This window comes from Phyllobates terribilis, unplaced genomic scaffold (genome assembly GCF_046119375.1).
Source record: "Phyllobates terribilis strain yellow unplaced genomic scaffold, ASM4611937v1 Scaffold_4__5_contigs__length_816908805, whole genome shotgun sequence".
NCBI lineage: Eukaryota > Metazoa > Chordata > Amphibia > Anura > Dendrobatidae > Phyllobates > Phyllobates terribilis.
In genome coordinates, this window is record NW_027362764.1 from 202,095,481 (window position 1) to 202,109,165 (window position 13,685).

Below are 13,685 nucleotides of genomic sequence, written 5' to 3' on the forward strand. Positions count from 1 at the left end.
TTGTTAGAGTTAGATGCAGATAAAAATTATTTTTAATTTGCAACCTGATGGAGGTCAGTATAGATGGACTAATAGAGAAAGTCCCACACACTGCTAGAAGGCCAAATATTTTTTCAGAGCTAGATGCAGAAAAAAATTATATTCAGTTTGCAACCTGATGGAGGTCAGTATAGATGGACTAATAGAACAAGTCCCACACACAGCTAGAAGCCCAAATATTTTTTTAGAGTTAGATGCAGATAAAAATTATTTTTAATTTGCAACCTGATGGAGGTCAGTATAGATGGACTAATAGAGAAAGTCCCACACACTGCTAGAAGGCCAAATATTTTTTCAGAGCTAGATGCAGACAAAAAATTATTTTGAATTTGCAGCGTGATGGAGGTCAGTATAGATGGACTAATAGAGAAAGTCCCACACACTGCTAGAAGCCCAATATTTTTTCAGAGGTAGATGCAGAAAAAAAATATATTCAGTTTGCAACCTGATGGAGGTCAGTATAGATGGACTAATAGAACAAGACCCACACAAAGCTAGAAGCCCAAATATTTTTTCAGAGGTAGATGCAGATAAAAATTATTTTTAATTTGCAACCTGATGGAGGTCAATTTCACAAGTCCCACACACAGCTAGAAGCCCAATATTTTTTCAGAGGTAGATGCAGAAAAAAATTATATTCAGTTTGCAACCTGATGGAGGTCAGTATAGATGGACTAATAGAGAAAGTCCCACACACTGCTAGAAGGCCAAATATTTTTTCAGAGCTAGATGCAGACAAAAAATTATTTTGAATTTGCAGCGTGATGGAGGTCAGTATAGATGGACTAATAGAGAAAGTCCCACACACTGCTAGAAGCCCAATATTTTTTCAGAGGTAGATGCAGAAAAAAATATATTCAGCTTGCAACCTGATGGAGGTCAGTATAGATGGACTAATAGAACAAGTCCCACACACAGCTAGAAGCCCAAATATTTTTTCAGAGCTAGATGCAGATAAAAATTATTTTTAATTTGCAACCTGATGGAGGTCAATTTCACAAGTCCCACACACAGCTAGAAGCCCAATATTTTTTCAGAGGTAGATGCAGAAAAAAATTATATTCAGTTTGCAACCTGATGGAGGTCAGTATAGATGGACTAATAGAACAAGTCCCACACCCAGCTAGAAGGCCAATTATTTTTTCAGAGGTAGATGCAGATAAAAATTATTTTTAATTTGCAGCCTGATGGAGGTCAGTATAGATGGACTAATAGAGAAAGTCCCACACACTGCTAGAAGGCCAAATATTTTTTCAGAGCTAGATGCAGACAAAAAATTATTTTGAATTTGCAACCTGATGGAGGTCAGTATAGATGGACTAATAGAGAACGTCCCACACACTGCTAGAAGGCCAAATATTTTTTCAGAGCTAGATGCAGATAAGAATTATTTTTAATTTGCAACCTGATGGAGGTCAGTATAGATGGACTAATAGAGAAAGTCCCACACACTGCTAGAAGGCCAAATATTTTTTCAGAGCTAGATGCAGACAAAAAATTATATTCAGTTTGCAACCTGATGGAGGTCAGTATAGATGGACTAATAGAACAAGTCCCACACACAGCTAGAAGCCCAAATATATTTTCAGAGGTAGATGCAGATAAAAATTATTTTTAATTTGCAACCTGATGGAGGTCAGTATAGATGGAATAATAGAGAAAGTCCCACACACTGCTAGAAGGCCAAATATTTTTTCAGAGCTAGATGCAGACAAAAAATTATTTTGAATTTGCAGCGTGATGGAGGTCAGTATAGATGGACTAATAGAGAAAGTCCCACACACTGCTAGAAGCCCAATATTTTTTCAGAGGTAGATGCAGAAAAAAAATATATTCAGTTTGCAACCTGATGGAGGTCAGTATAGATGGACTAATAGAGAAAGTCCCACACACTGCTAGAAGGCCAAATATTTTTTCAGAGCTAGATGCAGAAAAAAATTATATTCAGTTTGCAACCTGATGGAGGTCAGTATAGATGGACTAATAGAACAAGTCCCACACACAGCTAGAAGCCCAAATATTTTTTTAGAGGTAGATGCAGATAAAAATTATTTTTAATTTGCAACCTGATGGAGGTCAGTATAGATGGACTAATAGAGAAAGTCCCACACACTGCTAGAAGGCCAAATATTTTTTCAGAGCTATATGCAGACAAAAAATTATTTTGAATTTGCAGCGTGATGGAGGTCAGTATAGATGGACTAATAGAGAAAGTCCCACACACTGCTAGAAGCCCAATATTTTTTCAGAGGTAGATGCAGAAAAAAAATATATTCAGTTTGCAACCTGATGGAGGTCAGTATAGATGGACTAATAGAACAAGTCCCACACACAGCTAGAAGCCCAAATATTTTTTCAGAGGTAGATGCAGATAAAAATTATTTTTAATTTGCAACCTGATGGAGGTCAATTTCACAAGTCCCACACACAGCTAGAAGCTCAATATTTTTTCAGAGGTAGATGCAGAAAAAAATTATATTCAGTGTGCAACCTGATGGAGGTCAGTATAGATGGACTAATAGAGAAAGTCCCACACACTGCTAGAAGGCCAAATATTTTTTCAGAGCTAGATGCAGACAAAAAATTATTTTTAATTTGCAACCTGATGGAGGTCAGTATAGATGGACTAATAGAGAAAGTCCCACACACTGCTAGAAGGCCAAATATTTTTTCAGAGCTAGATGCAGAAAAAAATTATATTCAATTTGCAACCTGATGGAGGTCAGTATAGATGGACTAATAGAATGATGCTATGCCCAAAAGATTTTACTTCACTAGGTGCAGTAAAAAAATTGGTATTCTATACACAGGTGGTATATCTTGCAACACAGATAGGCTACTCCACTGACTAACACACTCTGCAATAGGCCAAAAAGGATTAGCTTTGCTAGATTCAGCCAAATGCTGTGAAAAAAACTTGCACAGCACTGGCACAGACCTGCCTGGCAAAAACTGATAGGAACTGATGTAACCTAGTCCTGAAAAGGACTGCAATTACAATTAGTCTTTACTCCCACAATCTATCTATTTATGAGCACAGACCTGCCTGATAAAAGTCGTAGGAAATGCTGTAACCTAGTCCTTAAAACGACTGCAATCACAACTATTCCCTACTCCCAAGCTATCTGTAGATTTGTGCGAAAATTGGCTTGAAATTAACAAGGTATAGCGCACACAGCAACAGCGGTGCCGACTAACATGCAGCTGCAGCAGTGAGAAAATGGTGGCGACGGGGAAAATGGCTTGGTCTTATAGGGCAAGGACATGTGACATACACTGCCAATGACACATGCCCTTGCTTGTGTGAAAAAAAGCACTTCGCTCCCTGTGTGCGCTGCTGATAGGCTGACAGATTGCACCTCCCCACTTTAAATGCGGGAAAGAGAAAAAAAAATGGAGATCTTCATTATTCCTGCAGAGATCCATCCCCTGCCCCTCCCCCCACTCCGCTGTACACTCAAACTGCGTATTAACATTAATTTTCATCATTACTGAGAAAAAATTCAGTTATGATTTTGGTGCACGAACAGTTATCGAACATAACCTCGAACAGCCGAATTTTTCTCAAATCGTTCGTGTTCGCCGAACGGCTCGAACACCGCCCAAAACAGCTCGAATTTGAGATTGGCGAACAGTTCGAGTCGAACATCGCTCATCTCTAGTTGGGCCCATCAGTTGTGTTGTGCAGAAGTCAGGTGGATACACAGCAGATAGTCCTACTGAACAGACTGTTAGAATTTGTATTATGGCAAGAAAAAAGCAGCTAAGTAAAGAAAAACGAGTGGCCATCATTACTTTGAGAAATGAAGGTCAGTCAGTCCGAAAAATTGGGCAAACTTTGAATGTGTCCCCAAGTGCAGTTGCAAAAACCATCAAGCGCTACAAAGAAACTGGCTCACATGAGGACCACCCCTGGAAAGGAAGACCAAGAGTCACCTCTGCTTCTGAGGATAAGTTTATCCGGGTCACCAGCCTTAGAAATCGCAGGTTAACAGCAGCTCAGATTAGAGACCAGGTCAATGCCACACAGAGTTCTAGCAGCAGAAACATCACTACAACACCTGTTAAGGTGAGACTTTGTGCAGCAGGCCTTCATGGTAAAATAGCTGCTAGGAAAACACTGCTAAGGACAGGCAACAAGCAGAAGAGACTTGTTTGGGCTAAAGAACACAAGAAATGGACATTAGACCAGTGGAAATCTGGGCTTTGGTCTGATGAGTCCAAATTTGAGATCTTTGGTTCCAACCACCGTCTCTTTGTGTAACGCAGAGAAGATGAACGGATGGACTCTACATGCCTGGTTCCCACCGTGAAGCATGGAGGAGGAGGTGTGATGGTGTGGGGGTGCTTTGCTGGTGACACTGTTGGGGACTTATTCAAAATTGAAGGCATACTGAACCAACATGGCTACCACAGCATCTTGCAGCGGCATGCTATTCCATCCGGTTTGCGTTTAGTTGGACCATCATTTATTTTTCAACAGGACAATGACTCCAAACACACCTCCAGGCTGTGTAAGGGCTATTTGACCAAGAAGGAGGGTGATGGGGTGCTATGCCAGATGACCTGGCCTCCACAGTCACCAGACCTGAACCAATCGAGATGGTTTGGGGTGAGCTGGACCGCAGAGTGAAGGCAAAAGGGCCAACAAGTGCTAAGCATCTCTGGGAACTCCTTCAAGATTGTTGGAAGACCATTTCCGGTGACTACCTCTTGAAGCTCATCAAGAGAATGCCCAGAGTGTGCAAAGCAGTCATCAAAACAAAAGGTGGCTACTTTGAAGAACCTAAAATATAAGAAATATTTTCAGTTGTTTCACACTTTTTTGTTAAGTATATAATTCCACATGTCTTAATTCATAGTTGTGATGCCTTCAGTGTGAATGTACAATTTTCAAAGTCATGAAAATACAGAAAAATCTTTAAATGAGAAGGTGTGTTCAAACTTTTGGTCTGTACTATATATATATATATATATATATATATATATATATATATATATATATGTATATAAAAAAAAACACCCCGCCAAACAGGTATAGATTAGATGTTTTATGAAGACAATGTCCAAGGTTACAATTCATGTAAGAGCAGGACAGAATATTAAGAAGTATATTAGTATCAAAAGTATATATAGAGCACAAAAAAATGGTAGATATAGGTCAATGTAAAGTGCTAAGTGCAGAGGCTCCTAACACAATAGGATTAGAACTGAAACAAATCATACATAAGGATATATGAATGCTTGAAATAGCAAATGAATAATGCAGGTGCTAATAAAGATAAACAATTAAAGTGAAAAGTGCCTAATATCCTAAAGGAAATAAATGAAATGCCTAAATGATTCCAAAATGATCTGTAATGAATAATAATGTATCCTTTAAGGAACTTGAACTCCTAAAGACAAGGGGCAGAAGAATATTAAAGCCACTGATCCTGCAAAAACATGGACGTGAAAAATACCTGCAGTAAGTACCAAAGGGACATATATACAAATAATAGTATATCCGGTATGGAGCCTAAGCCCAATGTGTATCGTTACCATGTGTAGTTTCGACTGAGGTGGTCAGTCAAACGTCAGTCATGGAAGGTATATATAATGTAACTGCACTTATTAGTAAATTGTAAACGCCATCACAATTGTGCAGCGTCGGCTGCACATTGTGGCGAAGCCGCCAAAGAGGATTACTACGCATGCATGGAAGTATGGGCATAAGAAACAAGTTCCGCCAACAAAAATATCAGATTAAAAGGCAGTAAATGTGAAGAAAAGGGCTGTAAAGGGAAAGGGATCAATGAAAATAAAAAATATATTGCAATATAAAATAGTGAACAACAAAGTGCAAGTGCAAGTGTCCAAGCGCAAAGAAAGGTGCAACTAGTGCAAAACAAGAAAAATAGGACTACATACAGTTGAAACCTTGAAGTTTACATGTACTATATAAAAAGTTTTAGGTCAATTAGGATTAATATATTTTAATATTTTCCAAATGCGAGAATAATGAGAGAGAGAAAATGTTTCAAGGCATTTTTATTACTTACTGCAAAGTCAAAAGTTTATATACACTAAGATTACTATGCCTCTAAACAATTCTGAACTGCCCATATGATGATGTCTTGTGTTTCGAAGCTTCTAATAGGTTTTTTGGCAATATCTGAGTTAATTAGAGACACACCTGTGGATACATTTTAATGCACACCTGAAACACACTGCTTCTTTGTGTAGCATCATGGGAAAGTCTAAAGAAATCAGCCAAGATATCAGGAAGAGAATTATGGACTTGCACAAGTCTGGCTCATCCTTGGGTACAATTTCAAGTTACCTGAAGGTGCCTCTTTCATCTGTACAATTATATGCAAGTACAAACAAGATGGGAATGTACAGCCATCATAACACTCAGGAAAGAGATGGATTCTGTGTTCCAGAGATGAACGTGCTTTAGTCCGTCATGTGCATATCAACCCAAGGACAAAAGCAAAAGACCTTGTTAAGATGATGGCGGAAACTGGTAAGATTGTGTCAATATCCACAGTGAAATGAGTGCTGTATCAACATGGGCTGAAAGGCCACTCTGCCAGGAAGAAGCCACTACTCCAAAAAAAAACATAAAAAAGCCAGATTAATGTTTGCAAATGCACACAGGAACAAAGACCTTAATTTTTGGAGACATGTCCTGTGGTCTGATGAAACTAAAATTTAACTTTTTGGGCATAATGACCATCATTACGTTTGGAGGAGAAAGGGAGAAGCTTGGAAGCCTAAGAACACCATCCCAACTGTGAAACACGGGGGTGGCAGCATCATATTGTGGGGTTGTTTTGCTGCAGGAGGGACTGGTGCACTTCACAAAATAGATGGCATCACGAGAAAAGAAGATAATGTGTCAATACTGAAGCAACATCTCAAGACATCAGCCAGGAAGTTAAAGCTTGGGCGGAAATGGGTCTTACAAATGAACAATGACCTAAAGCATACTGCCAAAATGGTAACAAAGTGGCTTAAGGATAACAAAGTCAATATTTTGGAGTGGCTATCACAAAGCCCTGATCTCAATCCTATTGAAAATTTATGGGCAAAGCTGAAAAGGCAGGTGCGAGCAAGGCGACCTACAAATCTGGATCAGTTAAACCAGTTTTGTTAGGAGGAATGGGCCCAAATTCCGACCAACTATTGTGAGTAGCTTTTGGAAGGATATCCCAAATGTTTGACCTAAGTCATTCAGTTTAAGGGCAATGATACCAAATACTAATGACATGTATGTAAACTTTTGACTTTGTTGTAAGTAATAAAAATGCCTTAAAACATTCTCTCTCATTATTCTGGCATTTGGCAAATATTAACCCCTTATTGGCCTGGGGCGGTTCAGCATGGACTCCGGCACTGAGCCCGCACTGAACAGGGCACATGTCAGCTGATTCTTACAGCTGACATGTGCCCGCAACAGCAGTGGGTGGAATCGCGATCCACCCGTGGCTGTTAACTAGTTAAATGCCGCTGTCAATCTCTGACAGTGGCATTTAACAGCATCGCACTGGAAGCACGGCATTAGCTCCTCCCATCGGTGACCCCATCACGTGATCGCGGGTCACCGATGGGTGGGCATCACAACCCGGGGTCTGCAGCAGACCCCTGTGGTTGTCATGTCTCGCTTGCTATGAGCACTCATAGCAAGTGAGCATTTCTGCTACACAGAGGCGATCTGCTCATCGCCTCTGTGTAACAGAGCCGAGCAGATAACTGCAGCTTCTAGTCTCCTATGGAGACTATTGAAGCATGCAGAAAGTGGAAAAAAATGTTTTTAAAAGCATAAAAAAAATAAAGAAATAAAAGATTAAATCACCCCCCTTTCGCCCCATTCAAAATAAAATAATTAAAAAAAAACCCACATACACATATTTGGTATCACCGCCTTCAAAATCGCCCAATCTATCAATATAAAAAAATAATTAATCCAAACGGTAAACAGCGTAATGAGAAAAAAATTCTAAACGCCAGAATTACGTTTTTTTGGTTGTCGCAACATTGAAATAAAATGCAATAACGGGCGATCAAAACATTACATCTGCCCCAAAATAGTATCAATAAAAATGTCAACTCAACGCACAAAAAATAAGCCCTCACCTGGCCCCAGATCCTGAAAAATTGAGACACTACGGGTCTCTGAAAATGGCGTTTTTTTTTTTTTTTTTTAAGCAAACGTTCGATTTTTTTTTTCACCACTTAAATAAAAAACCACCTATACATGTTTGGTGTCTACAAACTCGTAATGACCAGGAGAATAGTAATGGCAGGTCAGTTTTAGCATCTAGTGAACGTGGTAAAAAAAAACAACAACCGTGGAATTGCATTTTTTTTGCAATTTCACCGCACTTGTAATTTTTTCCCATTTTCCAGTACACGATATGGTAAAACCAGTGATGGCGTTTAAAAGTACAACTTGTCCTGCAAAAAATAAGCCCTCACATTGCCATATTGACCGAAAAATAAAAAGGCTATGGCTCTGAGAAGAAGGGGAGCAAAAAACGAAAACACAAAAATGGAAAATGCTCTGGTCATTAAGGGGTTAAAAATTATGGTAATCCTAATTGATCTAATATGGGAAATGTTTACTCTGATTTCATGTCAGATATTGAGAAAAACATGCATATGTGTCTTTTTATATAGTGTATGTGAACTTCTGGTTTCAACTATATTAAGAAAAAAAAGAAACAAAATTAAATTAAATAAAGTTAATAATTTTTTTTTAACCCCTTTACAACCCAAGGTGGTTTGCACGTTAATGACCAGGCCAATTTTTACAATTCTGACCACTGTCAATTTATGAGGTAATTACTCTGGAACGCTTCAACGGATCCCCCTGATTCTGAGACTGCTTTTTCGTGACATATTGTACTTCATGATTGCGGTAAAATTTCTTCGATATCACTTGCGTTTATTTGTGAAAAAAATGGAAATTTGGCAAAAATTTTTAAAATTTTGCAATTTTTAAAATTTGAATTTTTATCCCCTTAAATCAGAGAGATATGTCAAACAAAATAGTTAATAAATAACATTTCCCTCATGTCTACTTTACATCAGCACAATTTGGAACCAAATTTTTTTTTATTAGGGAGCTATAAGGGTTAAAATTTGACCAGCGATTTCTCATTTTTCCAACAAAATTGACAAAACCATTTTTTTAGGGACCACATCATATTTGAAGTCACTTTGAGGGGTCTTTATGACAGAAAATACCCAAAAGTGACACTATTCTAAAAACTGCACCCCTCAAGGTGCTCAAAACCACATTCAAGAACTTTATTAACCCTTCAAATGCTTCACAGGAACTTTTGGAATGTGGAAGAAAAAAATTAACATTTAACTTTTTTCAAAAAAATGTTACTTTAGACTCAAGTTTTTTTATTTTTGCATGGGTAACAGGAAAAAATGGACCCCAAAATTTGTTGTGCAATTTCCCCTGGGCACGCAGATACCCCATATGTGGGGAAAAAACACTGTTTTGGTGCACGGCAGGGTTCGGAAGGGAAGGAGCGCCATTTGATTTTTTGAATGTAAAATCTGCTTGAATAATTACGAGACGCCATGTTGTATTTGAAGAGCCCCTGATGTGCCTAAACAGTAGAAACCCCCAACAAGTGACATCATTTTGGAAACTAGACCCCTCAGGGAACTTATCTAGATGTGTGGTGAGCACCTTGAACCCCCAGGTGCTTCACAGAAGTTTATAACATTGAGCTGTAAAAATAAAATTTTCACATTTTTCCCACAAAAATGTTTTTCAGCCCCCAGTTTTGCATTTTCATAAGGGTAACAGGAGAAACTGCACCATGCAGTTTGTTGTGCAATTTCTCCTGAGTAAGCAGATACACCATATGTGGGGGAAAACCACTGTTTGGGCGCACGGCAGGGTTCGGAAGGGAAGGAGCGCCATTTGACTTTTTGATTGTAAAATTTGCTTGAATAATTAGCGGACACCATGTTGCATTTGGGGAGCCCCTGATGTGCCTAAACAGTGGAAACCCCCCACAAGTGACATCATTTTGGAAACTAGACCCCTCAGGGAACTTATCTAGATGTGTGGTGAGCACTTTGAACCCCAAAGTCCTTTACATAAGTTTATAACATGGAGCCGTGAAAATAAAAAAATCTAACTTTTTCCTCAAAAATGATGTTTTAGCCCCAATTTTTTTATTTTCACAAGGTTAAGAGGAGAACATGGACCCCAAAACCTTTTGCGCAATTTCTCATGAGTACGCCAATACCCCATATGTGGGGAAAATACAGTGTTTGGGTGCATGGCAGAGTTCAGAAAAGAAGGAGCACTGTGTAACTTTTTGAACGCAAAATCGACTGGAATCGAGAGCGGATGCCATGTCGCGTTTGGAGAGCCCCTGATGTGCCTAAATAGTGGAAACCCCCCACAAGTGACCCCATTTTGGAAACTACACCCCTCAAGGATTTTATCAAGGGGTATAGTGAACATTTTGAACCCAGAGGTACAACACAGAATTTGATAACATTAGGTCATCATATTGAATAAGTTGTCATTAGTCTTGAGCGCAAGTGTTCACTACTTGAGTTTACATCGCGTACTCAGGTATGCACAATGTATCAAGGGTGCTTCAGTGACATGCTCGAGTCCTTGCCCGCATGTTTCACGGTTATTAGACACCCCAAAAAAACCATGCGGGGATCGCTCGTGCATGGCAGGCAATCCCCGAGAGTTTTTTTTTTCCGCGAAGCATATGGGGCGGAGACTCTAGCATGTCACTCGAGCATCCGCGATACTCAGTGCATACCCGAGCACCCGATGCAAACTAAAGTAGTGAGCACTTGCGCTCAACACTAGTTGCCATATCGTCATCTTTTTTTTTTTTTTTTTTTTTTTTTTTACTTTTGAGAAAAAAAAACAACCCTAACCCCAGCCCTAACCCCAACCCCAGCCCTAGCGTTTATTTTTTACGCTGTTCCTCGTGCGGTATAAGTAATTAGATGACTTTATTCTTTGGGTCGGTGCAACTACAGAGATACCAGAATCATATCGGGTTTTTATGATTGACAGCTGTCACACACTAAAAGACACATATTTTGTAAAATCTAGTTTTTGCATCACCATATTTTGAGAGCTATAATTTTTCCATATTTTGACCAACAGAGTCATGTGATAGCTTGTTTTTTGCGGGATGAGTTGATGTTTTTATTGTTGCCATTTTCAGGCACGTGACATTTTTTGATCACTTTCTATTCCGATTTTTGGGAGGCAGAAAAATAAAAAACCAACAATTCAGGAATTGTTTTTCTTTTAATTTTTTTATTCTGCTCCACCTGTGGTAAAATTGATAAGGTAACTTTATTCTTCAGGTCAGTACATTTACAGTGGTACCACATTTATATTGTTTTTCTATGTTTTGGTGCTTTTACACAATAAAAGCTATTTTATAGAAAAAATTATTTTTTTGCATCGCTTTATACTGAGAGCTATAACTTTTTTATTTTTCGGCTGATGGAGCTCTATAGTAGCTTGTTTTTTGCGGGACAAGATGACGTTTTCAGCAGTACCATTTTCATTTATATTTGTCTTTTTGATTGCGTGTTATTCCATTTTTTGTTTGGCAGTATGATGATAAAGCATTGTTTTTTGCTTCGTTTTTTAATTTATTTTTTTACCGTGTTCACTGAAGGGGTTAACTAGTGGGACAATTTTATATGGCACATCGTTCAGGAGGCAGCGATACCAAATATGTGTACTTTTATTGTTTTTTTTTTTCATAATATTTATTGATGGGTACATTATATTTTTATTTTTGGTGGATTATTTTTTTTAAATTTTTATAATTTTTTTTAATTTTTTTTTTCACTTTCTGACAGTTTTTTTATTTGTATACTTTGTCCCACTATGGGACTTTCACTTTTTTTATTCTGATCGCCTGCATAGCATAGGGATGGAGCACCATCCCTGTGCCATGCAGGCTGTCAGCGCTGCACAGTGAGAAGATAGTTTGGTCATGTACTGCGCATGACCAAAAAATCTTTCTGCTATCTGGTGACCCGGATGTTGTCATGACAACATCGGGTCGTCATGGCAACATCCGGGAAGCCGCAGCAGACAGCGCTAGAGCCCGGAAGAGGAGGTGAGTATACCGATCACCTCCCCTTAGCCACCGCAATGCTGCGATCGACTTCGATAGCAGCATTGCGGGGGTTAATGTGCCGGGAGCGGTGCGGGACCACTCCCTGTACATAGTACCAGGTGTCAGCTGTGATAATCAGCTGACACCCAGCGACGATCTGGCCCGCACAGCCTGTGTGCACGGGCGATCGCCATGACGTACTAATACGGGTTAGGCTCTTAAAGCCCAGGGCACAGACGCGTATTAATATGTCATGGGCTTTAAAGGGGTTAAAAAGTTCTGAACTTCTTGCTACCTTTTTTATTCCAACGTCTAGATTTGCTCTGACTCAGATTTCCACTACAATCTCAGTGGCGACTGCCAGTTCCCCTCCCATCATGGCTGCCAGTGCCACTATTAATAACACCAAGAACTCCTTTAATTCACTATGCCTGTTTTAATATGCAAATTGTCTCTTTGGATAGGAAGAGGACTTGAACTCTAGTGCCACCTATTGGAAGTAGCAATCCTACAAGTCAATATCGATCCTTTAACAAGCCTTTCAATATGACTTAGGATAAAAGCCCAACCAGAATCCCAATTTGCAGACACAGTGTTTCAGAGTATTGCCCCTCATCAGTGCAAAGTATGAGATCTGATTTGGCTAGGTGAGCAGCTAAGACTGGGATCTAAGGGCTAAGGTTTCTCCAGGGGTAAGGTTTCTCCATGTATGCCTGTTTTAATGAGTACCCAACATTTTTTTTTTTGAGCAGCTTGAAACAGAAAAACCAATTAACATAAAATGTGTTTTTCTACTTTTAGACTTTATTTTTATCTGTTTAGTGAGCATTCATACTGTACTAGCTTTGATAACAAGGTGATCAGTTCCATAGATTAAATATACTTCTACCATATACAGCTGTTGGAAAACAAACCTATATATCTTTTTGATAAATGTTTTTAGTGGAGTCAATGATAATTGAAAATGCAAACTACATTCCAACGCCCATTCTTTTTGAGGAAAGTATCAGTCAAGAAAATGCTTATAAAGCATGTGAATGACGCTTTGTAAAATTGCAAACACTTTGTATGATTAATAAAAAATCAAAGTTTAAATTACATATCCACTTACTGATCATCAGCCTTAACAAAATACACATTGTATGTGCCAATACCAAGGAAAGCAGCTGCCTTCTTCATGGAGTAGTGACACTGTTGAAAACAAAATAATGACTGTACATACAGATGGAAAATTAACAGAAAGATTTACAGAACTATTGTGTAAATGGAAGAATTAGATAGTCTAACATATATGGAAAAAGTAAATATACATAATGAATAATGAAGTGAAGTACATGTTTTATTCATTACTATATGGACACGGTATCATGTAATGATTGCAACTGTTTCTAAGAGTAAACACATTTGAAAATATATTTAAATGGATATTCATAGCCCATAGAATAATATAACATTACAAACTACTTAAGAGGAGCCTATCAGCAGATATTTTCATGGCTGTACAATGAGTAGCTC

The 13,685-nt window shown here is 38.6% G+C and overlaps 1 protein-coding gene across 1 annotated transcript in view; it reads right to left on the reverse strand.

The window, feature by feature from the left end:
* GADL1 (glutamate decarboxylase like 1) overlaps window positions 1–13,685 on the reverse strand; it is a 564,135-nt gene that overhangs the window by 246,684 nt on the left and 303,766 nt on the right. The window contains exon 7 of the mRNA XM_073678031.1: window positions 13,282–13,361. Within this exon, the coding sequence (XP_073534132.1) occupies window positions 13,282–13,361 (80 nt within the window). The remainder of the gene's footprint in view (window positions 1–13,281; window positions 13,362–13,685) is intronic.